The sequence below is a fragment of the Ambystoma mexicanum genome, chromosome 1q (genome assembly GCF_040938575.1).
Source record: "Ambystoma mexicanum isolate Mex_15411 chromosome 1q, UKY_AmexF1_1, whole genome shotgun sequence".
Classification (NCBI taxonomy): domain Eukaryota; kingdom Metazoa; phylum Chordata; class Amphibia; order Caudata; family Ambystomatidae; genus Ambystoma; species Ambystoma mexicanum.
Window position 1 is genome coordinate 667,428,388 of NC_090922.1, and position 27,476 is coordinate 667,455,863.

Genomic DNA, 27,476 nt, shown 5'->3' on the forward strand with positions numbered 1-27,476 from the left:
TACTCTCCCTCTAGACCACTTCGTTCCTCTGGCACCAACTCTCTATGTGTAAATCGGTTTGCTAAACAGAGAGCACGTGGTCGCTCTCTCTCCTCTGCAGGCTCCCTCCTCTGGAATACCCTCCACCTTCCCCTGCACCTTGTGGAGGATCTTCTCTAATATCTGAAGCTCCTTAAGACCTTCCTCCTTTCCTCCTCTTTCCCTAGTTTTCTCCTCTGTTAATCCTACAGTTGCTAAACCTCCCACACAAATTCTTCCCAGCTCCTGTCTATCCACAGCACTTAGCATCTGCACACCCTCTGCTCTGGAGGATCGCACTTTCACCGCCCACTGCCCAGGCCATTTAGCACATCCTAGCACTTCGTCTATGGCTCTGCCCCAAGCTTGGCCCCTCCAGCACTTACCACCTCTTTCCTCTTCCTTTCTGCACTTGCACGTTCTGAATACTCACAAGACATAGGAGGCCCCCCTGTTCTTAAATATTGTGTTGTTGTAATGTATTTCCCTTCCCTGCTCCCTCCTTGCCCTGTGGGAGCTTTGAAACAGTATTTTCTAATTGTATAAGCGACTAATAAGCATTAAATAAATAAATAAATAAATACTTTGGTACAAGATGAAATTTGAATTATAAATAGTAGACTGCTTAGAATGTTCCTGTTTGTGCCTAATATATCTAAGATGTATTCACTAAATATAATCTGTTTATACATTTACAAAAACACTACATGGCCAGTGGGCATGGCTTACGGTTGTGCCCACTGTCCATTTTAAAACACTACCAAACCACTAGCCACTGCATTTGACAATGGCAGTGGACACAGCCTTCGGCCGTGACCACTGTCCATTTTAGAACACTACGAGACCACAAGCCATGGCCTTCGGACATGGCCGGTGTGCAGGGCCACTCAATATTTTAAAACACTTGCAACCCATCACTCAAAGACATTCATCAATCACAAACTGATTTTGACCTATTTTGACAGTGGCTTTGTTCGGTATACAAGATTTCAGGTTTGGAGAACTCACAATGTTTTTGGGCATTGTGCAGTGAGATTAATGTATTTGCTGAGTATCACACACTTTGGTTAAGCAGTGTGTTACAAGTCACTTGTTTTATGGCCTGTCTCTTGGTGACTGTTGTGATACATTGCACAATCTCAACTAACCACACTTAAGAAGCACGAAAAAGTGAAAAAAATTACCGGCTGCAAGAATAACATATACCCAGGTACTTTTGCCCCCCTAGTGAAAATCAAAAGCTGGCACCTATTAATATACTTTTTTATTGTTTAACAAATCTTTGCCAAAGTTTGCAGTCTGCGGGTTCAAGGTGGAAGGCATGTCCCTAATTAACTTCAAAATGCTGTCCAAATCTGTGGCATGTAAGGATATTTGGCGTGTTACAGCACAGAGTACAGCACTACTGCACAGGTAGCATTTTTTTTTTTTTTTGATGCTGCACCACCACATGGGTGTGGTGCATTGCGATATGTGTTGCCAGAGTAACATGGACATATAAGTAAAGACAGGCTATTCAGTCAAAAACTATTTTTACATGTAAGATGCAAATCTATTTCTACAGTTAAAAGCACACATGTGCACATTCAAAATGCACACTATTTTTCACCTGAAACGCCTATGTTGCAAGAGACACATTTGAAATTTAATAACTAACCTTATTAATAACTAACCTGACTAATAAAACTTAATTTAACATAACCCATTAATAAAAATGTGTCTCCACTGCAGAATTAGGCCTACTCTGAAAGTGAACTTTTAAACGCACATTCATTTTTTTCTCTGCTGCTCTGTCCACGTAACTACAGGAAGCAAAGAGCTCGAAGGAACAGGAAATCAGTTTGTTACAATTTTTACTGTAGAAGTGAGCCATTGTGTAGTGAGGGAGGAGATGACATGATTGATTTTGATTGGAGCAGCGTCATAGCAAGTATCATGCTAGAGGCTGTGATTAGAACTTTGCTGGAGAAGCTTGAGGGGAGGGATAGAACAATCGAGATCTTGCAGAGCTGGGAGAAGGACCTGTTTCCTGGCTGGGGCATTCCTGCTGCAAAAGCTGAGAGTTCCAGGCAATAACCCCGGTTTGAGAACGGCAGATGCTTGTTCTCACTGGGGTTGATTTTCAAGGGAGCAAAATTCAGAAAGAGAATAGCCGAAGAAAACTCATGCTGAACAGATAAGGTAATTATAGAAGCGAGTGGGAGCTGTGCGAAAGTGTGCGAAACTGTTCAGTCAGTGTATAAAAGGGAGTCTCAGTCTCTTATCAGCATATTTAATGTTACCAATTGAATATATTCTCGCAGCTCTCTGTTCATTTTATCACAAATAATGTTGTACCATTTCACTTATTTCTATAAAAAAAGTTAAACTGTGTTTAAAAGAAATTTCTATAATACAAAAACATTTGAAAACAGATAGCTAGTGTGTATTATTTCTCTCTTTCATTTTGCATGGGGAAAGGTTTAAACGTGGGGAGATTTTTAAACAGTGTAATTGTCATTTTAAGGCAGATGTGTGCATGATTCTATTCAGTATGGACAGTTGTGAGTGACTGTTTGTAGCATAGCCTGTTGGAGGTACATGAGTCAACGGGAAGAGAGACTCTCTGGACATAGTTCCCTACTGTATATAAGGTAGTGGAAATTACCACAAAAATACCACAATAGCCCATGGTGGCACACAACACTAACACTGAAAATGTGGTATCCCTAAAATGTAGGCCTGAGGTCTCTCTAGTGATCAAGAACAATCTAGATAAAAAACAAGGGATGTTGGATATTGGGGCCACAAATAAACCAATCACTCTACCAACCAACCACGCAAACTACCGCGCATACCATCTAAATAGGTCTGAATTCTGAAATAATGCAATGTGTTATTGTCATGTGTGACCCAATATGAATACAGAGAGTGATTATTGCTAAAGGTATTTTGGCGGTAAGAAAATACTGCAAAGCCCCAAATATCCACAAAATACCCAACAGGCACAAGTCAAAAGTTATTAGCAATTCATTTTTTCACAGTTCCTATGGGACTCCGACTCACCTTAACTACAGGGCAGTGACCGCTGTCCTATAATATATTCCAGGTAAAAACTTTAGCTGCAGGGACGTTTGGGTGAGAACTTAACGCAACGAAATTCAGCTAATCCCACCTTAATTTCACACCCCCTGTTCCACAGCCTATGACCACAATGATGACTTCCCAGATCACATCACTGATGACATCACTAATTGCATGTTCTATGAGAACACTGATGACATCACAGATCGCATCACTGATGCCATCACTGGTGACAACAGTAGTTACACTGTATATACAGATTACATCAATAATGGCATTCACAGAGCGCACGAACGATGCGGACGTGAGCCGAGTGAGCTCCCGTGAGCGCTGATACAATCCTGCACTTTTATCCTGATTCCTGGGGATTTCGTGCGATACCAACGCCGCGATTGTGCCCGTGAAGCTGTGGGCTGGGATCGACTGGAATCTGGGCACCTATCTGCCCACCCGGCGGGCCAAATCTACAGTTTGCTGAAAGCCGGCTGCCCTGTCCGCACTGCAAAACCAAGATGGCCGCCGGGGCCTGAGGGCAGACCTCCTCCGCATGACTGGAGCTTGGGGCGGCCTGACGTGGTGCGGTGTGGAAGCGGTATACGAGACGGACACCAGTTGACCCTCCTGACATCCGGAGGACGCCCGGACAGACCCGAGCTCTCCTGCGATCCCGGTGACAGGCGGCTCCTGCTCCCGGGCCGGCTCGACTCAGCGCCGAACGGTGGAGGACAGCAACGGCCCGGCTCGACTGCGCCAGAGGTAGGTGGGATTCCCCCCCCCCCCTGCTCCATACAGAAAACGAACTCTAGTGCCGCATAGGAGGCATAAGGGGACCACCACTTGGCGAGTGAACTGTGAGGTACACCGGAGGCCTGCACGATCTCTGGAGGCTCCGTGAAACCCCAATAAAGGACGCCAAGCCCCGGGCACCCGAAGTACATATTAGCCCGTTGGAGGACGCTCTGGGGGACCCGCGGCTCTCCATCTGACCCGCTGCAGGGCTGCAACACCACACACCAGAGAGGATCCAACTGAGTATAAATAATATCATTCGACCCATTGTGCCGGATGCTCCACGGCCTCCGGAGCTATGGGGAAAGACAGGCAGAAAAAACCATCCACACAGAGCAGTATGGACCAATTTGCCGTCGCTACCACCCCGGCCCCGGCGGGCCCAGCAACACGACCGAACTCCCCCATGGGGGACGGCTCTCTTTCCCTACATGATGTAATGGCGGCCATTGCTAACTCCCGATCCTCCACGGAGACCAAAATAGACAGCATGGCGGCGGATGTCTCCTTCCTGCGCCACGACCTGCAGAAACTGACTTCCAGAACAGGAGAGGCGGAACAATGCATCTCTGCAGTGGAAGACAACATTGGCGGGATCAATCGTCAACTGTCCCAAGCCTTAAACCTCCTTAAAACCCTTGAATCAAGTGTGGATGATGGAGACGGAAGATCCCGCCGCAACAACGTCCGCATCCTGGGCCTGCCGGAGGGGGATGAGGGACAATGCATGGAACTATTCCTGGAGCAGTGGCTCGTGGACATTTTCGAGGCCACATCCTTCTCAAAGTTCTTTTCAGTGGAGAGGGCTCATAGGATGCCACCGGGCAAACCACTCCCGGGTGCTCCGCCACGTACTATCATTGCCCGCCTACTCAACTACCAAGACAGGGATGCCCTCCTGCAACTGTCACGATCGCAAGGGTCGATTACCCATAATGGCTCTGGAATCGCCTTTTTCCCGGACTATACCCGAGAAGTGCAGCGGGCACGACAATCGTTTGAGCCGCTCAAGAGACAACTAGCTCAACTGAATGTGAAATACGGCCTGCTCTTCCTGGCCCAACTAAAGATATACCATAAAGGAACTACTGTTCAATGACCCACAGGAGGCATGGAAATGGGCGGAGGCTCACGTAGAAGGCGATTGGACTGCAAGACCGAGGAGACCGAGAGGACCGAGAGGAAGACCCCGACTGAGGCCTAGGCGAGCTTCCCCGAGGAGAAACCTAGACCGGGAAGGACAGGAGATCCTGGAGCCAGTGGTAGAACAGGAAGAACACTAAACGAACTATTGTCCCCTAATCCGGGGGCCTAGGAGCAATGCTCTGACATGTGGGCGTGCATTTTTCGCACCTCTGAGCCCGACGCATAAGTAATCCACCATGGAAGATGTTGACATTGGGCGCAAGGGAGGGAACTCTGGAGGAAGCTCTCATCCCACCCCTAGTAAACCCCCTTTTTCTTTTTCTTTCCCTCCCCCCCCTTCTCTCTTTTTCTTGCTTATCTAGACCCTACCCAAGGGTCTGGTTTTTGAGCTGACACCTTAAGTTGAAGGTTCAGCTATGTTTGGGCGACAGGTACTTCGTGTTGGGGTGGAGTATAGGGTGGGGGTGAGTTGGGAATGTTCTAAACCTTGTTTGTTATCTCAAGACTGTCACATGCTCATAGGTCAAACGAACCATTATCTCTGGTTGAAGACGCTCTGCACCGCTCTACAGAACACCCCCGCCCCTCTGATACAGGCGGGTACCATATCGCCATTTTTCACTGATCGCTACACCCTTGAAAATCACATCATGTGTAATAAGTATCCTCCGCACAGACTAGCAAAACACCCATGTGACATACTAAATCTCTGAAATTCCTTATTTGGAACGTGAATGGGATGGGATCGGGAATTAAACGGCGTCTTCTTAGGCAATTCTTAAATAGACACTCCCCTGATGTGGCCCTCCTGACAGAAACCCACCTGGCCGGATCTAACTGTGCCTTTTTTCAGAGGACTAACTACCACCTTGCCTTTCAGGCGGGGTACACAATGGGCTCCAGGGGCACCCTCATTCTAATACCCAAACGCATCCCATTTATTCAACAAACTGTAGAACGGGACCCGAGGGGCCGATACGTGTTCATCATGAGAGCGATCTGGGGTCAGACGGTGGCTATTGCCTCAATCTATTCTCCACCCGGGCTGGGACAGGAGTTACTGGATGACCTCACTACCCTTATAGGGAAACACCACCCTGATACACTCGTTCTGGGGGGAGACTTCAATGACACCATGAATGATAACATTGACCGTTCCCATCTCCGAAATCACAACCCAGACACTCCTACTAGATTAGCCAACTTTACATCTGCTCTGGGGCTCCGAGATGTATGGAGGGAGTTACACCCGAATGTTAGGGAGTATTCTTTCCACTCCGGCGCTCACGGCTCCATGTCCAGACTGGATTACTTCTTTCTACCACATACTGACCTGTACAGGGCAATGTCCGCAGATCTGCTCCCTCGGGGCATCTCGGACCACTCACCTCTCTTAGTTGAAATATGTATGCAGGGTCCCCTTCCCCCTAGAACGTGGAGACTTAATAGCTATTATCTAGGGTTCCCGGAACTGATAGATCGCCTAGAGGAAGTATCTGCCGAATACTTCGAAATTAACGAGGAGTCGGTGGACAACCCTGTGATACTATGGGAGGCATATAAAACAGTGCTCAGGGGTGAGATTCTCTCCTGGACGACACATAAAAGAAACACCCGGCTTCGGGAAATACTAAAAGCCGAAGAGGAAGTGAGTAACTGGGAGTCTAAGCATATCTCTGACCCTACGCCCGAGACTCACCGATCCCTCCAACGCGCCCAAGAGTGCCTCCGGAACAGAACGATGGATGACGCTAAGCAGGCCCATTGGCAGGCTAGAGCGAGGGTGTACGAACTAGGGGACAAGGCGGGTAAATTGCTCGCCTGGCTGCAGAGAAGGGACAAAGGACAACGCCATGTCCGGGAAATAGTTACACCACAGGGCGACAGCTATCACTCAGACACTGCCGACTCTCTCGGGGCAACAGAGGGACCAGCTGGACTCTGCCTTATTGGAGGTTGAGATTTCAGAGGTGCTATCTCAGCTCCAATCAGGGAAGGCACCAGGCCCGAATGGATTCCCTGTTGAAACCTGGCAAAAGCTAGGGGCAGATAAGACAGCGGCTCCTCTGCATAGAATGTTCCTTGCTGCCCGGGAACAAGGGACTCTCCCACCAGATCTCTGCAAGGTGACTATCGTAGCCATTCCCAAGCCTGGCAAACCTCCACATGAATGTGCCTCCTATAGACCTATATCACTGATCAACGGGGAGGCTAAGGTCCTCGCTAAGTTATTAGCGAACCGATTACAATTAGTTGCACCCACCCTGGTCCATCCGGACCAATGTGGATTTATGCACTGCAAATCGACTCGGATGAATCTACGCCGCCTCCATCTGGCACTGGAGAGATCCCCGTTTATAAACGAACCCCTGGCCCTGTTGGCAATTGATTTCGAAAAGGCGTTCGATTCCATTCGATGGGATGGCCTCTGGGAGATCATGCGCCGTATGGGATTCGGAGAGGCCTTTCTGGGATGGATGCAGTTACTTTATACTAATATCAAAGCTGAAGTAAAAGTAAACGGTTGGTCCTCCAGGTCTTTCCCCCTGGGTCGGGGTACACGACAGGGATGCCCACTATCCCCTCTCCTATTTGCCCTTGCAATCGAACCCCTGGCTCTTTGGCTTTGCCAAAACACCACCTGGAAAGGATTCAGATGGCCGGAGGGACATGAGGATCGTACATCCCTGTATGCAGACGACCTCCTTGTATATCTGGGTTACCCGCCAAGGTCCTCCCCCATTGTAACACAACTGCTCATCCGCTTTGGGGAATTCAGCGGACTCAGAATCAACTGGGAGAAATCAGTTTTCTTTCCGGTAAAGGGTGGAGAACAAGCAATCCCCCAGGAGTGCCCGTACCGGGTGGAACGACAGGGCTTTCGATACCTGGGAATATGGATATCTGGGGACCTAACAAGTTATATAGAACACAATCTCCGACCGATCACAGACCGTTTCACTATTGACGTCCAACACTGGAAATTCCTCCCCCTGACACTTATGGGAAGAGCGGCACTCTTTAAAATGATGACCCTTCCCAGATTCCTTTACATTCTTCAGAATGCCCCACTTAAAATCCTAGATCTGGAATTCCACCAAGTGGAGACACTTCTCAGGGATCTCATATGGGGGGGAGGCCAGCCACGAATTGCGTTAACCACACTCCAAAGATCGATCTGGGAGGGAGGAATAGGAGTTCCCCGTCTCCAAACGTACTACTGGGCATCACAACTGGCAGTGGTTAATGATCTTCTTCATGGAAACCGAGACCTACCTCATATACGTGCTGAGATAGCCACTATGCAGGACACCGACCCGCTGTCCCTCCTTTATCAACACCTCCCGAGGACTCCCCCACCCACAACCACAACACACATGATTATGGTATGGAGACAAGCACACCGATTCATTGGGTGGGAAAACAAAGTTACTACCGCACAACCCCTCTGGCAAAATAATAACCTAGCTGAGACCCGGAAGTTTGAGCCATGGCCCAAGTGGGTGAAAGCAGGGGTCATCAGGGTTGGGGATATGCTCACGGAGGGGAGATTGACCCCATTTGATGACCTGCAACTGCAATTTCAGATCCCAAACACGGAACGATACCACTACATACGCCTAGCCCACGCCTTAAGACCTTACCTAACAGTAGACACACAGATACCAGACTATACCCCTATAGAGCGTAACATCCTCCCGGCGTATATTCCCACCAAATGCACCTCCATCCTCTACAATGCCATATCCTCCTTTGCTACCCCTGAACTGAACGAGCTGAAGGCGAAGTGGGAAGCGGATGTGGGGGAGATAGATCCAGAGGACTGGATACAAGTCCTCATTCACCCCCGAGAAATAGCTATTTCCTCTAGGCTTCCACTTGTGCAGCTGAAAATACTACACCGGGTTTATTACCCTAGAACACGCCTATATGGCTGGAAACGGGCCCCAAACCCGAACAGTTTGCGATGCAGGGATGAGGAGGGAACCTTCATTCACATCTTGTGGGCATGTCCCCGGATACAAGCTTTTTGGAATGCATGCTGTAGGGAACTCTCCCGAGTTCTGACCCGCACCATACCACTGGACCCAAGGGCCTTACTCCTGGGTGTGCCTGACGAGATAGAGGCTAACAAGTGCGAGAGATTACTCCTGCATACGGCGATGGGACTGATCAAGCGCAACATAGCGCAGAAATGGGGAGCCCCTGATTCCCCAACACTGGACCAATGGAAATCAGATATGGACATATGCGCTATGATGGAACATAGGATTTACTCAGCACGAGGCTGCCCTAACAAAGCCTCGAAAATATGGGATAGATGGGAAGAAGGAGCGACCTGAGAATCCCTCCTATAAGCTGGGGAATGTGCACTGGATGTTTTGTAATACATATTACTACACGTACTGAGGAAGCCGCTGAACCTCTGCTGTTATGGGTAATATCTCCACTGATTATGAATGACCATGACAGTCTTCAAGTTGATTTGTTTGATTGTTGCTTTATTGTGATTGTTGTATTATGTTAATAACGATAAAATACTTTATAAAAAAATAAATAATAATAATGGCATTCACAGAACATCATTAATAGGTGAGCTCATAAAAACTTTGATTATCTTAATAACAATTTAGGGCGTGAAATTGGCCATGACAAAGACTGTGGTCAGTGGCCATCACCAGAGGCCATAAAATCGGTTATTGTTTTAAAATATACAGCGGGCATGACTAAAAGCCATGCCTAGTGGCCCATTACTCTTTTAAAATATACTGTGGATAAGGTGGAAAGCCGTGGCCACTGTCCACGGCTAAAGGCGATGGCTAGTGCCCATTAATATGTGAAAATATACAGTCGGCACGGCCAATGGCCGCACCACCTGGCCAAAGGCCATGCCCACTGGCCAGTATTGTGTTAAAGGCCATGGCTAGTGGCTGTTTAGTGTATATAATATACAGTGGGCACTGCCGAAGGCCATAGCTAGTGTCTGGTTAGTGTTGTATAATATACAGTGGGCATGGCTTAAGGCCATAGCTATTGGCATATTAGTATTTTAAAATATACAGTGGGCATGGTCAAAGGATGTAGCCACTGCCCATGGTTAAAGGCCATGACAATTGGCCCATTTTTATGTTAGAATATATAGTGGGCATGGCCAAAGGCCTTGGACACTGACCTGTGTTGTGTTGAAGGCCATGGCTAGTGGTTGGTTAGTGTATATGATATACAGTGGAGAGAGCTGAAGGTTGTAGGCCAAAGGCTATGGTTGGTGACCTGTTAGTGTTTTAAAATATACAGTAGGCACGGCTGAAGGCCAACCGGCCTACGGTTGGGCCGAGTTTCCATTTTAAAACACTCCCAAATCACTAACCACGGTAATTCCCCCAAAAAACAAAAATGAAAATAGCAAGGCCAAAAAGGCTGAATTTCTTTAATCAAATTATAAAATGTATTTGCACCCTTTCCCTAAACAAATAGGTGGCGGGGTGGGGTAAGTGAATACATTAAGATGGGGGCATGTGGAGGGGCTGCAGGGGGTCTCCCCCCCACATTTAAATTGGAAAGAAAGGTATTTTCAGAATTCGATTTAAAAAATCGTTTTTTCAGCCTTGTTAATTTTTTTTTAATTGTTACATAGATCCCTAGCCATGGGTGCCGGTCATGGCCAGTGGGCACTGTGTTTGGCTGTGCGCACTATCCATTTTAAAACACTACCAGACCACTAGCTATGGCCAGTGCGCACAGCAACTCCATATCTATATTTTAAAACACTTGCAACCCATTGTTTCAAGATATTCATCAATCACAAACTGATTTTGACCTGTTTTGACAGTGATATTGTTATGTATAATGATTTCACACTTTGGTTAAGCAGCGTACTACAAGCCCCTTGTTTTATGGCAGGTCTCTTGGTGAATGGTGTGATACGTTGCATGACCGCAACTAACTGCAATTTAAGCAACAAGGAAAAGGGAAAAAAATGACCGGCTGATTGAATAACATATGCCAAAACACTTTTGCCCCCAAAGCAAACATCAAAAGCTGCCACTGATGAATATACGCTCAGTAAGTGAACATATATCTTAAAGTGAAATAAACAAATGTAGTTCATTTGACCTTCCCCTTAAAGAAAGTGTGCAAGAGAAAATAGCATTGGACCTTTAATAAATGTAATGAACACCAGAAAAATACCCTGAGAGAGGAAATGTACCAATACATATGCTGGCAAAGTATAAAAGATGCTCACCTTTTAAATTCAGCAACATGTCATGAAATATTCCCTGGAAAACAAAATCCCAATACGGAACAAGTGCTTTTGATCTTGTGGGTAAGCATCTGCACTGGAACATGACAACCTGAGTAAAATCCTAGTAGCCAAATACTTGAGCAAGCTTGCCAACCTAAAAATAAAATGTTATTCTCTTCACTCACATGTGTCCTTTACTTGCGCCCTGAAAAGCAGCCATAATCACGGGCGAATAACTGCACCAGTGTCCAGGATTGCAACTTCTCTTGCCACATCTTGGGAAAATACTCATGACTTACTTGCCCTTGCATCATTTCCCCTCCTCGCCCCATGTATAGCTTTCAAAAATACCCTGCTTTGTAAAGATAACTTGAATAATACACATTCCAAAGTGTCACTTAAATATATCAATCCTTATGAACTATGTTGGCCAAAAAGTGTACAATTGTGGCTTAATCCCAACCCCCAATTTGCCTTGGAGACTACAAATACCAGAATGCAATTCAGCTAAATGCAACAAAAATTGTTTCAAAGTGCATTACTTTGCAGGTCTAACATTAGCACATTTGTTTTCTTAGTGTTTTATGAGATATTTAAATCTAAGAAAACACACAACATCCGCACTGTGCGCTGTCTCCCATCCATGCAGTAACCAGGAGCAACCCTGTTTAGCTTCAAAGTGAGAAAGGAGCCGACCCCCTCAGTCCATGTTGCTCTAAGTGGTCTTTTAATGTGTGCTTATTTATTAGGCAATAACACCTGAGGATGCCAGCTGCTCCCTTGCTTTGAAGCTAAGCAGGGTCTATCCGGTTACTGTGTGGATGGTGATTATTCACACCCGACATCACTGTAGCTGTAAAAATATCTATTATTTATTTGTTTAACTTTTTTCTATAGCCACAGGTACAGAACTACATATATCCTTGGCTATCTGTAGTCATTTTATGTATGGACTACAGAGCCACAGTAATCTGTATTTTTTACAGCCGTGAATCTCAGAAAACCGCACCAAGTGCACCCATCATCTGTGCCAACTCCCCCCAATCCCCAGATGGCCTCCTCACCTCCCCTGCCCTCTCCCTTTCCCCCCCACTACAAAACCTGTTTCTGTGACGCAGTTTGCTTTGAGATGTCGGCTATTCATCAATATAGCTGAGGTTACTGAAAAGCTTTGTGATGCAAACTCAGTCCCTAGACCCCCTCCAACTGCCAAATTTCACTTGGTGACCTCTAGCCACCCTCCGCTCCACCTCTAGACTGATGGCATTTGCATTTATTTTCTACCTGCAAATGGCTTTTTTTCTGCGTTTTAGTTTCCGATATCTTCGGCTATAGCCGCGGCTACCTCTCGCATTAAGAAAAAAAAAAGACTGCGGCCGTTTCATTCCTAAACCACACGGTTTTGGCAATTTACCCAAGATATGGCTATCTATTGTTGAAAAGGGGACACCGTCTTCTCCATCAAATATAAAAAAAAACGACTGCATGGAATAACCCCAAACCACAAAAAGGCCTCTTTTAAATGTTTCATGGCAAGTTGTTTCAGACCTGGTCCAAATCCGTCCAGCAGTTTAGGCTGTGCGGTTCGGCAAACATTGACCTAGTTTTTCTATGGAAAAATGAATGGGAAGTAAGCTGCAGCCTTCTTTTGTTATCTTCTTAATAACTTCTTTTTTAACAAATCTTTATGAAACTTTGCAGTCTGCAGCGACCCTAATCAACTTCAAAACGTCAGCCAAATATGTCACACAAGTTAAAAGTTATTAACAATAGAATTTTTCAAGGTTCCTATGGGAGTCTGACACACCTTAACTATAGTGTGACGACCACCGCCCTATTATACATTTCAGGGCAGCGGTCTCCACCCTATAGTTAAGGTGAGTCAAAGTTACATAGGAAATCAAAAAAATGAATTGCTAATAACTTTTGACTCATTTGACGGATTTGACGAAATGTTGCAGACAATTTTGTACATCTGGGGTCCACCTGACTCGATAGTTTGGGAAAGATGATTTAAAAATAAAAATGTGATTAAGAAAACAAAAAAAGCACATTCGGGCGAGTGCCCATTCATTTTTCCAAAGACAACAAAGTCAGTTTTTGCTCCAGCGCTCAGCCCAAACCGCAGAATTGGACCAGGTACAAAACAATTTAGGAACAAACTGTTGACTCCATTTCTGGGGGTGGGGAGCTGGAGTTATTGCACCCAGTAGTTTTTAAAATATTTGATGGAGGAAGGGGTGCCCCCTTCTGCCAAAATCATAGCTATGTCTGCTACGGTGATTCACAGCTGAGAGGCTGAGAGGCATTTCAGAATTTAAAAAGTAGCAATTTTCCCCCACAATTCTATTGCTAATACCGTTTGACTTTCTGGATGGATTTGGATGACATTTTCAAAACAAAATGTTTGTCAAGTGCCCCCGCAAGCTGCACATTTTGGGAACAACACATTATAAAATGAAACAGCTATTATGAAAACAAAACATGAAAGTACTGTTAGCTGTGAGAGAACGCTGGTGAAACTGACTACACTACGGACGTCTGTGCTTTCCTTTCCAGAACCTGCTCGCTCGTGTCTCTGCTGTTTTTCTGAATGCACACGAAGCGGACGTCTTTACAAAGACACACGGAAGCTGCCTGACTTTCCATCAAAGACAAAAACACTCCCTTTTGATTGGGCCAGTGACTCCTTCTTCCTTTTTTGATCCCGCCCACTTGAATTAAAAAATAGCGTGCCCAGCGCACTCGCACGCGCACACGTAAAGTACATGAAAGTACTGTTAGCTGTGAGAGAACGCTGGTGAAACTGACTAAACTACGGACGTCTGTGCTTTCCTTTCCAGAACCTGCTCGCTCGTGTCTCTGCTGTTTTTCTGAATGCACACGAAGCGGACGTCTTTACAAAGACACACAGAAGCTGCCTGACTTTCCATCAAAGAAAAAAACAGTGAGAGTGACTTAAGTTCCTTTACTGGAACGTAAACGTATATTGACTTCTTTCTTTACTGGTGGCTGAACTAAACTCCTCCCCTCTCTTACTTGTTTGCAGCTCCCTTTTGATTGGGCCAGTGACTCCTTCTTCCTTTTTTGATCCAACCCACTTGAATTCAAAAATAGCATGCCCAGCGCACTCGCGCGCGCACACGTAAAGTACATGAAAGTACTATTAGCTGTTTGCTGCTTTTGCTGGTTTATGGTTTTAAACTCATATTTGTATTGTGCACCGTGATCCATCGCACAAGCACCGGTGAAGCTCCGCTCGATTGCGGTTCTTTTTGTTTTTCTTCCCGTTTGTTTGCAGCCTTTTTTTAACTATTTAACCTCTACATCACGTTTGGATACTCTTATTTCTGTTGATCTTCGTTTAGACATACGTTCTGTAAGTATTATTTTTGTTAAATTATGCAGTGCGTCCTAATGACCTTAAAATCAGGAATGCCAAACATGGGACCATTAACAAGAGGTACTAATGAGCACAGGCCACATGTGCATGCCTCAAAGAGATTACCCAAAAGTTGCACGGACACTTCAACCCCGCTCGCACGAAAATCTCATATGTTAAGTAAGAGGGGTTTGAAATCTGCAGGGCACGCTGACATTCGTCAGTTTTGTAAAGATCACTCTGACATGATGCAAAACACCTGAAATAGTATATCAGCAGTGATCCCTCCTCTGCTTATTCCCGATTCACCACTTTCTACACCTACAATTGTGAACACTAACAGCGTTGGCATTCCAAGTGAGTGTTTCAATGCTGATGAATACGTTACCCCTGCCGCAGTACCTGCCATTTCAGACAGGTCACTTACTGATAGTGTCATATTGGGCATTGGGCAATATATTTACAGCTCCTGCCCAAGAAACTATAGTAAATACTTATGGCACAATCAGTGAGCAGGCGTCTCTGCCGCAAGAAAATGTTACACCTTCTCACCTATCTCACTCTTCTATACAAAATCTTTCTGCCTCACCTGAGTTATTTTCAAACAACAATCACTCACGCTCGGCTTTAGAATTCTCATATATGGCCCCAACGCCCCGCAACCCGCGCATCAACGGCTCTAACACCCCTAAAAAAGCAGAGGCCCAACCAATGCCTAATTTACTAGAAATTACTTTAAATTCAGTAAATTTGGCAATCCAATCAATGGCCAAACTGTTCGAGACCCTTGATTTGAAACTGACAAATCAGAATCTACAAATAGAAAAAGTATTAGCATGGCAATCCGCCTTTATGCAAGCCACGAAATTAAAAAAACAGCATCATTCTAGCAGTGTTAAACCTACATTAAACTCTGCCAATGTAGCTACACAAACTGACTGCCATGCAGACTTTGTATTGAGTCCTTCCGTTATAAAACCTGTAGTTCTGCAGAATAAGTACCCTGTACTTCCACACCTCTCAGAACCTATTCAGGACAAATTTCAAACCGCTCCTTCCACTAAAACTGGACCTTTGGCCGTACTCACTCAGCCCCCCAAAGACATTGTTAACTCACTAGATACGATCCAGGAGAGACAACCTGTGGGGCTACACATTACTGTTAAGGCGTTGCAGGCTGACCCTCAACTTAATTCAGAGCCTTCAGCTAAGTCACCTGTTTACACACTATTTGACACAACACGGTCGGATAAACAGAAGCACGTTAGATTTCTTGATGCGAAGAAAACAAAAAACATGTCCATTCCAAAAAACAATGGTGCTTCAAAGACTAAACACTTCATCAAAGCAGTCACTAACACGCAAAAAGGCAAACTGTTAGTCTCTAATGCTATTGCAAAAAAATATCAGCAGCAAGCACAAGCTCGGAAAGATGCTGCGGGTTCTAGGCCCCTAAAGAAGGTTACATCTTATACTCCTCTTAACGACCTGTTAGCGGTAGAGGTTGACATGGATCGAGCTCAAAGTTCACAGATTACCACTGCCCCCTCAGCAGATAAGGCAGGATGTGTAGGTCAGTCTGATGGACCCACACAAGAGGCACTTGAACTAAGAAGGAAAGAAATTAGACATGCTGTTGATGAATACATGAATAGGCAACCATCCCAAAAAACTCTAAATTGTTGTGAGCATAAAGACGGAACAGATACGACACAAACTTCAGTTCAGCAGCATACAATTCCTATAAAATCATCCCTTGCCACTAGCCTCCTACCAAAACAGGTGAATAGTGAACATAAAATTCTCTCTATACCCATTGGCACTAATGCACCCAAATCAACTCCTTTGTTACCTTTACGATCTAGTTCTTGTCAAGTTCCTAGTCTATGTTCAATCCAACATCACACAAACCAAACAAACCTGAGTTCATCCTCAACATCACACCCTCAGAACAGTCTTCTATCTCACGCTCCCCCTCCGCTGAAAACTGTTGAGAAACTGGCCACGAAGACTGGAGAGGGTAGTGATCTGGTGACACTACCATCACAATTTCTCCATATACTCCAATTAGCGTTGCAGAAAGCTAGTGAAGTCTGTAATCAAGCAACATCATCTGTTGCCGAGGTAAAACCTCAATCAACTATTGTGAAAAAACAATTGCAAGCAAACACCAAAAGACCTGCTTTATATTTTTTAACCATAGCTTGCAGGCCTCCTCCGAGTGTGCAATATGATCTGAACCGCAGATCTATACTAACAATATTTTCAGAGATTCCTGCGCTAGAAGACATTAATTCGGTTGATTTGCAGTTAGTTGAATTTGATAATGAGCATTCACTCTCTTCATTGAAGGTATGGATCAATTCACGAGTTGTCTTGAACACAATTTGGCTTGCCAAAAGACAACTTTACGATTTAGGATTTATTCTTAACATAAATTCATCGACCACATCACTTCCAGAAGTTGTATCACGATGAGATTTAATTGAGAGTAAGTGTGATATGTCAAAAAATCCTGAGTCAAATATAAAGGATTTGACCAAAATGCTTTGTACATGTATCAGAGAGTTTGACATGCACTAACTAAGCCATCTTACAAAAAAAAAATCCTTGGTCACCTTAATCAGTTGGAACACGAGGGGTCATCGCCATCTCATTAATAGTCCTAATTCGGGCACTATGAACGCCGATATATTAATGATGCAGGAAACATAGCTTGTTGATCTCCCAATCTGGGACAATTATGATTTATATCTTAATCCCGCTCTTAAGAAAAAATTGGGAAGACCGACTTCAGGTCTGCTCATTGCAATTAAACAACTTCCTTCATTTTCCTCTGAAAACTGGCTTTCCTCTAATCCCTTTCTACAAGCTGTGAAACTCAAAGCTGGTGGCTCCACTTATGTTTTAATTAACATGTACTGGAACCCAGTTGGTATATCTGATCATGGTTTTATGAAAGACTTGAATAACTTAATGGACTTAATCTATGTTGACATATCAGTGCCATATGTCATTCTAGCAGGTGACCTCAATTAACATTGTCTGGAACCAACTCATGACAAGTCTAGATTGTCTTTATGGTTGCATTTTGTTGAATCTCGAAGTCTGCAAATGTTGAATGGTACTTTTGTTGACGATATTCCTCCTCACCCCACGTGGCATAGGGGTACGTCCACGGCAATAATTGATTATATATACGTCAATAAGGGCTTAATCAACAATGTGGTCAGTTTTCAAGTCAAAGACACTAACTTAAGCGACCATAACATTCTATTTGCTAATTGGGTCTCGACAGAAATCTTGGAAAGTACATATTCTAAATGCGCGGCTGGACTTCTCTCTATCAATTCAGGCTGCAATAGATTAAGATGGTCTGAAACGTCCTTAAAACGTTTTAATCAATTCTATGCCACGGAACTACATAAAACCAGTGCGGTGAATACCAAAAATATCGCGTACCATAACTTGATGCAATTGTTTCAATCTAATCTATCACACCAGGCAAAGCCTAGATCAGTACATTTGCATGTGTTTAGTAAGCAAATTCAATCTGCGAAAAAGTCATATCGATCTCATAAGAGACAAATTCTAAAATTACCAATAGAGCAAAGGAATGGCTTCCTATTAAAATTGAAAACTAAACACAAGAATTGGATGAAAACCATGAAAGCCACGCTATATCAAAATGACAGTGCATGTATGCTAAGAAATATTGCTGGGCAGAATACTGCCCAAATATGGGCTACCATTAATCAGATTTCAACAGGGCACCAAATAGCATTATTATGTAACAACGTTCCACAACAAGCTTGGGTTACGCACTTCACGCAATTGTACGAGCTCCCGCAAACTTCGCTTGGTGGACTTGCCACTGTAGAACCAAACACATTTCTGTTGAAGTTTGACAAAGAAGACATTTCATACTTCATAAAGAAAGCAACCACCTCAAGGGCTCCAGGATCCGATGGCTTGTCCAATTTTACCCTGAAACAATTCCCAGATATTTGGACTGACATTCTATGGAATATGTTCAACAACATTAATCTGACACAAACCATTCCGGAAACTTGGACCCATTCCATAATCTTACCAGTCCACAAAAAAGGTGATAGAACTCACCCTGCCAGCTACAGGCCCATAGCATTACTAGACGCACCAAGTAAAATCTTTAATTGCATCGTACTTAGAGATCTTAATGTGTGGGCCTCCAATCAACAGAAAAGAGATCCTTTCCAGGCAGGTTTTGTGTCTGGTTTGGGTACTGCCCCTAACATTATCACCTTAAACATGATAAGATCTCACTACTTCACCCAAAAACAACCTTTATACCTGGCATTCATAGACTTTAGGGTTGCATTCGACTCTATCGATCGTAATCTACTGTATAAAAAACTAGTGCGATATGAATGTCCACCCTCACTTCTTGCAATAATCAAACTTCACACAAATACTACTCTCCAGGTTAGGTTGACAACCGAAGGCTCATTATCTGTGCCCATTCACACAGCTCGAGGCCTTAAACAGGGCTGCATATTGGCCTCGTTTCTTTTCAATCAGATCATTTTAGATCTTGGTGAGTCCTTTTCTGATGTACTAACTGATGCTCCTAAACTGGGCTTGCAATTGGTCCCATGGCTGCTATATGCAGATGATTTGGTTCTCTTGTAGACAACTCCACGAGGGTTGCAAAATCTACTTGATTCTTTATCCACCTATTCCTTAAACAATAATCTTGTTATTAATTTGGAAAAAACTCAAGTAGTGACCTGCTTGCCAAATGTAAAAACAGCTGGTAAAAGAACCTACAAGTGGCATTTGCAAAATGTTGAATTGCAGAATGTTTCTGAATACAAGTATTTGGGCATTATAATCTATAATAAAATTTCAGAAAAATCATATGTAGATTCTTTGTCATACAAGCCTCAAACACTAAAATCACAGGCCATCATATTAATGCCCAAATTCGGTAAATTCTCAATTCAGCATATTGTGTCATTTTATCAAGCAAAAGTGGTTCCTATATTATTGTACGGTGCCGAAACTAAACTATTGCATAATCCATCAGTGTGGGACATGCTTGAATCTAAATTTTGGAAAGCTCTGTTAAAACTTCCGAACTGCACCCCACTGCCACTCATAAGGTATGAACTTGGTCTGATTACACTCTATGTGCAATTAGTATGGAAAATGTGTTCCTTCCTACGCAAATGTCTCTTAGGTCTTGAAAACCGCAATGTACTGAGTCCTGTTGCATACTATCTTGTGAACTCTAACCATCTTTTTCCTCGTACTTGGAGAAATTGCGTTTTAAATGCTCTATCTGATGCTTCCATAACATTACATGTACTCTTGTCAAATCCAAATCGAGCAAAGCAAAAATTGTATCAGACAGATTGGATACGCACCAGGGAGAAATGTTGTACTTACAAAGATTTTGACACTCAGTTGTTTGGTCATAAAAAATTTCGGCTGATATCAGATTATTTGCTGAAATTCCCATCACCCCACATAAGGCAACAATATCTGCGTTTCAGGTTTAATTTATATCCGACAACTGAAATCCTGGCTAGGAGGGGTCTGATTACTCATGATCTAAATCATTGTCGATTCTGCCAGAATACAATGTGCTGTGAGACATTGAAACATATAATAGTAGTCTGCCCTGCCCTAGACAAGACAAGAAAGACATTTTTCAGCAAACAATTACAGATATACGTACCTTTGACCGATGACGAAATTTGGTTTAAAATCTTTTCAAGTAACAAGCTGGGACTTAGAATTGCAATTGTGCAATTCCTGGATAATGTGTTGTCGGAAGCCAATTTAGGTGAGGATTGACAGAACTTCTAGAATTGTTATGAATATAGAAATTTGTAACTATTCTAAGGTTAAACATGTCTTATTGTTTTTTTTCTTTCTTTTTTCCTTTTTTTAAAATGTTTCATTTGCAATTCTAATTGTATTATGTATATTGTACATTGCAAATTGTTATCATTTGTTCTTAAATATTTGCTACTTTGTTATATTTGAAAGGTTGATTTATCAACCAACCAAATAAAAATAAATAAAAAAAAAACACCACAGTTTCAGTTTTCAGCCCATTCATTTTCCTACAGCGAAAAAGTGCAGTTTTTGAACAGCTGTAACACGTAAACTGCTTGGCAGATTTGGGCCAAATAAGAAACAACACGAGCACAAAGTGTGGACTTAAGTTTCTTGACTGGTTTGCGGTAAACCTATCCAGTAGTTTTATAATATTGGACAGAGAAGAGGGTGTACCCTGCTCCTTAAAACCTTTATATCGGTCTTGGTGTTTTGCGGCAGAGAAATTGAGAGAGTCTAATGACTTTCGACTTGTTGGATAGATTTTGATGAAATGTTCTAAGCCATATGTTTGTCAAGGGTCCCCCAAATGGAAACTTTGGGAACAATTTGTCAAAAAATGTCAAAGTTATGAAAACAAAAAACATTGTTTTCAGCCTACTTACATACATTTTCCAAAGAAAAAAGGTGCTGTTTTTGAAGAGCTGTAGCGCAAATAAGAAACTATTTGGGCACAAACATTGACTTAATGCCTTTGACTGGTTTGGGGTAAATCCTTCCAGTGGTTTTTAAAATATTTCCAGAGACATGGGGGTTCTCCCTTTTCCTTAAAACCTTTATATATATCTTCTTTGGTGCTTTGCAGCAGAGAAGGTTTTCAGAAATTAAAAGCCGCCTTTTTTGTTGTTGCTCTATGCATGTCATTCGCATTATATTACCGGGAGATGCCGCAAATGAAAGAACCCTATTTGGAGGTCGAAAAAGGATGCCATTAAACTTTGGAATGAGCTCTGCCACAACCTTACAAAGTCTAATAATGTTATCGTCTTCAGAAAGAGACTCAAAACTCTTCAGTTTATGTAGTCACTCCTATAGGAACACTGATTGTTTTGAACCACAGCGTTTAGATGACCTTGCCGTAGACGCTATATAAATACGAATAGCAATACCAATCACATCAGGCTAGAGGTTGGGAGTGGGAAAGAAGACATCATGTGAAGTTGGGGATTTGAGGGTGGGTTGGAGTGACAGTTGCGGCTAGAAAGTATTTGGCTCATCAGGGGATGACCATGGGTATCTCATGAGATTACAGTGGTAACTTCGCAAGATGTGCTTAGAAAAATGTGCATCACATAAAACGATGAGTGATGGGGGTAATGGGAGAGGGTTAGGAAGGGGAAAAAGCAATTGAGTGGAGTGAGGGAACCTGGAAAAAAGAGGGGGACACATGTTGAGTGCCTGTGAGGACATTGAAGACTTTTTCATTCTGAGCAATTGTTTCCGTTATCGTGGGAATCGGCGAACCACTACACTTCCGCAGAAATGTCTGTTTTGGAATTGATTGCCGTGAACTTATTGGAGGACTTAGGAGTTAGAAAGAAAAAAGGTTTAACATCTGCATTGCCTACATCTACGAGGAGGGGGCAATGGGTGTTTGTTAACAAAGTCATTTTTTGACATGGCCAGAGGCCATGGCTAGCAGGCCAAAAAGAAAGATAGTGGTGCAATGCACACAGAGGCCACAGCCCAAGGCCACAGCTAATGAGACCTCAGGAAACTAGGCAACATGTTCGCCTGTTGGCACTGGCCATAGCAAAAGGCCATGGCTACTGGGCCCAAAAGAAAATGATTGGTAGAACATGTGCAGTGGACAAGGCCGAAGGCCATGGCTAGTGGGCCCTAAGGAAACTAAGGTATTGGAAAACCCTTGAAATTCAGTGAAAAAAACATTTGTTAAGAGAGAGGTAAGGCGATCAGATTTAATGCAACAAAACTCCTGAAATTCAGCACTAGCATTTCAATCACGTCAACCTCAGAGTACCAAAATGCATCACACAAACCAAACAGTGAATGGTGTATTGGCCAGGATAGGTTTAGGGAGGGGAAAAGCAATTGAGGGGAGTGGAGGCACCATGGAAATATGAGGGGGGCACTTGGTGAATGCCTGTGAGGACAGGGAAGAGCATGGCATTTTACATATATACTGCAACATACCACTGTGCAGGGGGGAACTGTTTTGAAGTGCTTTTGAGTCTGTAATGAAGGAGCATGCGAATCACTGCCCCCTACCTACATTTAAGCAGGCCAAACATCTTCCCCTGTCCACCTTCCCCTCCATATATTTGGTTAGTGCCGCTTCCCTCTTGTCCCTCCCCCACCTTACATCCTGGCCTCTCATACAAAAAAAGAAAAACAAATACAAAATCAAACACCAAAAAAAGTTCCTTTAGGAACCACCTTTCACAGTTAAAAAATAGAACTAAAGCAATATCTTATAGAGTCCATCTGCTTTACATTTTATTGTAAAGTAGTTAGACTCGGTAGGATTCTCAAACATTCCATTAGCATTTTCTTCTATGCTAATGGAAATAATAGACAATTGTATACTAGACAAAAAACAGAAACAATTTTCTGGCTGAAATTCTTTTCTCAAGCATACAGTAAGGATCATAATCCATGGACCTTCATGACTATCGTGGTCTCCGCAGTCCCCTTTCCAGGAAATGCATCATTGAATGTCCCGGATGGCACATGCACACCATCGCACAGGACAGCCCTTTTACCATTTTTACTTTTATGTTTGTAACACTCCCTAATTGCCTGCTTTTGAACAGTCACCCATCCATTCACCAATCACTTCCAAAATCTCTACATATAACGCTATCAACATATTAAACTTCCACACTCCCATTGCTACTTCACAATGTTCTGCAAATCTTTTGCATCTGCATTTCCCTTATTTATCCAAAGATGTTCCACACAGTGCTGCTATAAATGCACATATGCATTCTGCAGTGACAGAAGTGCATGAATGAAAGTGGGAGTAAGGATGGGCAAGTGCTAATGGGAGCACAGGATGGGAGTGCCAAGGGATGCCAAGGTGGAAGGCCACTGGCTAACTGCTGGGGTAGAGGCGGCCCAAGGGTGGAGTGCAGAGCCGCCAGGCAGAAGACCCACAGGGGCAGTGCTGAATGGGTGGGGTACTGGTGTCGACTGCTTATAGGGCCTGGAACCTGTGAGGATTATGACGGACTAGGCCATCTGTCTCACTGGCAGTACTATGAGTTAACAGGGAAGGGATAGAGGGAAAGAGGTAGAGAAAAGCTGAGTTTTCAGAGGTTTCCAAAATTTAAGGAATTCTGGCTTAACTTTGAAAGGGGCAAGGAAACTGTTCCAAAGAGAGGCGCCAGCTGAAGAGAAACCTCTGCCTCCTGCTCTCTATTTTGAGAAGCGTCTAACAAGCAGAGACTTAGAGTTAGAGGAGCAGAAGGCTCTATCAGAGGAGTATTCAGGGAGATAAAGTTGGAGTTAGTGTGGTCCCAGACCCCAGAAAGCCATGTCGATGATACAGAGGATCTTGATTTTCATCCTTCAGCCACCAGGAGCCAATATAGCATTTTAGGGCTGCAGAGATACGTTCCTTGGGATTGAGTCCAAGGATAAGTCTTCCAGCCCTATTCTGGATTATCTGAAGGGGGTGTAGTGACCAAAGGTGGACGTTGATAAAAAGACTGGTGCAGTTGTCCAGCCTAGACAGGACCAGGCCTCTAGAGATGTTACGTTTCTGGGAGAAAGTGGGGAACGGTAGAATGCCTGTAAGGAGATGAAGCTGAAACTGGGCCTTCTTGACAAGACCTAACATTTAAGTAATGAAGGATAGAGAGGAGTCAAAGATGACCACAAGGGTTTTGGCCTCACAGGATGGTGATGGTAGAATGCCCATGGAGGGCGGCCAGATGCTAGGAGGGAAACAGGGAACAGGTGTCCCAATAAGAAGGATCTCCATTTTACTGTCATTGAGACAGAGATTGTTAGCCACCCACAATGCCTGGTTGGTCGTTAGACAATTAGGGATGAAACACGGCCAGGAAAAAGTAGTAGAGGGAAGTGTCAAGGAAAGTTGTGTGTCATCAGCATAACTCTGAAATGAGGAGAGAAGAAGGAGATTAGGTGAGCCAGAGTGACAAGATACATATTGAAGAGCCACAGCAATAGGATACAACCCTAGAGGATGCTGCAGGTAGACAATGAGGAGGTGGAGGGGAAATGGCCCAGTGCAGCTAGCATGGGCAGTTAGTGAGCGAAATAAGTCAGCCAGTCCAGTGCGCAGTCCGTGATGCCAAAGGTATCATGTAGCCGTTTAATGAGAATAGAATGGTTGACCGTGTCAAAGGAAGAGCAAAGATCAAGGAGCACTATCCTCAATTGTACTACGATCACAAATACCATATACACTTGAATTATATCATTCCACCATATTAAAATACAGTAAACTCCCCCTATAGTATCTATAATTACTATATACATATTATTATACTCTGTGTGGCCAGTGGCCACAACCACCACAATATAATTAAATCATATATCAAGTAAATACAATACACCTTCAAATAACAGAACTCGCTCTGACCCCCCTGCAATTGAAATGATGTCCGCGGACACCAATATTGACCGCGGACTCTGCAGCATCTACAAAACCTTGTTCACCTATAAAAGCACCTCCATGTTATCTGCATTCCACTCCCAAACTCTTTTCTCACCCTCTTGCAGCCCTCTAGCAGCCATCAAATAACCCCAAATGTGTTATCCAAAACGCTTGTTCACAACGCTGTCCATGGACTACCGCGGTGTCCACGGACAGGGCGGCACCAGCACCCACTGTTTTCACCTATAGAAATAGCTCCATATCATCTTTACCCCAAATATGTTTTCCAGATGTTTTCCCCACCACGCTATCTGCAGACAGCGGCGGCTGTCCGCGGATCGAACATTGCGACAGTTTCAAAAAATATGACGCACCTCGCTTTTTACCATCTAATCAGTGGGCGTGTCCGGTGTACGCGGACATCAAGCCACCCCCCCGATTGGTCCAGGGGGGTGACCGCAGACTGAATAGGGAAGCGAGTCCATGGATCAAACCCAGAAATACCTCATTTCTTTTTTTCCTACATTTTGCCAATTTTTTGGGGTGTGAAAATCCCTCCAGCAGTAAGGGCTGTAGTCGTGAGCAAACAAAAATTCCATTCTGTCTATGAGGATATCCACAAATTTTGGGACTCCCCTGTAACTTTGCCCCCCCCCCCCCTGCCCTTGATGAAACTGCACCAAACTTTGCAAAATCATTTTAAGGGGGCCCTATACTGCTAAATTAAGTGAAGATTCATCCATGGGGGGTGAAGTTAAAAGCAGCGCAAAAAGTGCTCTTACTATGAGTTGACCAACTTAATCATAACTACAGGGCTGCTAATGCAGGGCCTGTAATTAGGAGGCTGCTATAAGGAAAGCATTGAGAAATTGTAATCATCTAGATACATGGAAATAGAATCTGAAATGAGATGCTCAGGGTGCTTGGCACCTACGATCTTTAAAAAACTTACTTTGCTGCTAATATGCAACCATAAAATAATCTTAGAATTACCCCAGTGCGAACTGAGATGGAGACATGTTTTTGACTGTGCTTAAATCCAGCCGTTGTGTAATGTATGCCCTCTTCTTTGATTAAGGTATGGGAAGCTCCAGGAGAACGTTCTGAGGATTGAGTACATAGAGTACATCGACGAGATTGCCTCAGAGATTGGCGTCAAGCCCAACTTCTTCAGTTTCCTCCTGTTTGACCCTCGGCTGGCGCTTGAAATCGGCTTCGGTGCCTGCACACCACCACAGTTCCGCCTCATTGGTCCAGGAAAGTGGAATGGGGCCAGGGATGCGATTTTCACAAAGTGGGACCGGATATTTAAACCCATGAAGACGAGAGTGGTAAAAAACAAGGCCAGAAGATCACCACTCGCGTTCGCTCTTGGACTGTTCTGCCTCCTTGCTTTAGTTGCTTCTATGTTCCTGGTCACAGAAATGGCACAGATACCTACATCCATTTTATAAATGCAAATTTCCCCACGTTCTTAACACATTTTATATCATACTCTGGTGCATGAGCTTTTCCTTAAATGCACAAAAAAGGAAGAATGTGAGAATTGCTGTTATCTTTTACATTTGTAGTTCCAAAACCTACCGAGATTTGATGCATTTACTTATTATGCACTTATATCATTGACAGAATACATCCAGGCTCTCCAAGTAATTTTTTTTACCCTGTCATGCATCACTACATCGCCTAAACTATCTATGTTTCTCTGTCTTAAGTGAGCTAAACACTTCACCCCCCCAAAAAAACAAAAAGGCTCTGCTTTTAATAAATGGTGATGGCATGAAGTCTACAATATCGCAAAAGTAAAGAGTAGGGTGTTGTTTATACTCGTGTGATGGGTTCATCCGTAGGACGCAATTATTTTGGCCATCTTCAGGATTTCACAGTTTTATGGAGGGTGGAAGAGTAGGAGAATCCATCTTAGTTGGATAAGGCTTGTAAGTTCCATTTTCAGTTTGGGCCATTAGGTGGTGCTTCAACAATAAGCCAAACCTATTTCATTAGAGCACAGATAGTTGCAAGATGGCATATGTGGAGGGACACGCAGCTCGTAGGTGTTGTTTCATTATAAATACCCACCCATTGACTGCCTAAGGTCATGCTAATCCCTATGGCCAGCCCCACCCACTGCCTGCCCCTCCCCTCCTAAAACTCATCCTCCTGCAAACTCTTTGAGTCCACTCTATCATGTATTCACATCAAACTTAAGCCTGCCAGAGTTATTCCTAAGCAGTCTGCTGAGAGTTAATGGCTTAATTGTAGCAATACATGGCTAATGGTATAATGGAATGTCTTAACTTAGTGTGCCTTTTGCCACTTGAGTATATGTTCCTTGCACTGAAGTCCTGTTAAAACAAGCACTG

General features: G+C 43.9%; 1 protein-coding gene across 1 annotated transcript in view; it reads left to right on the top strand.

The window, feature by feature from the left end:
• Nucleotides 1-27,132, top strand: part of LOC138535037 (dimethylaniline monooxygenase [N-oxide-forming] 2-like) — a 546,576-nt gene extending 519,444 nt beyond the window's left edge. Inside the window, exon 8 of the mRNA XM_069641264.1 lies at nt 26,192-27,132. Coding sequence (XP_069497365.1) covers nt 26,192-26,567 — 376 coding nt within the window. The 3' untranslated portion in view covers nt 26,568-27,132. The remainder of the gene's footprint in view (nt 1-26,191) is intronic.
• The last annotated feature ends 344 nt before the right edge of the window (nt 27,133-27,476 follow it).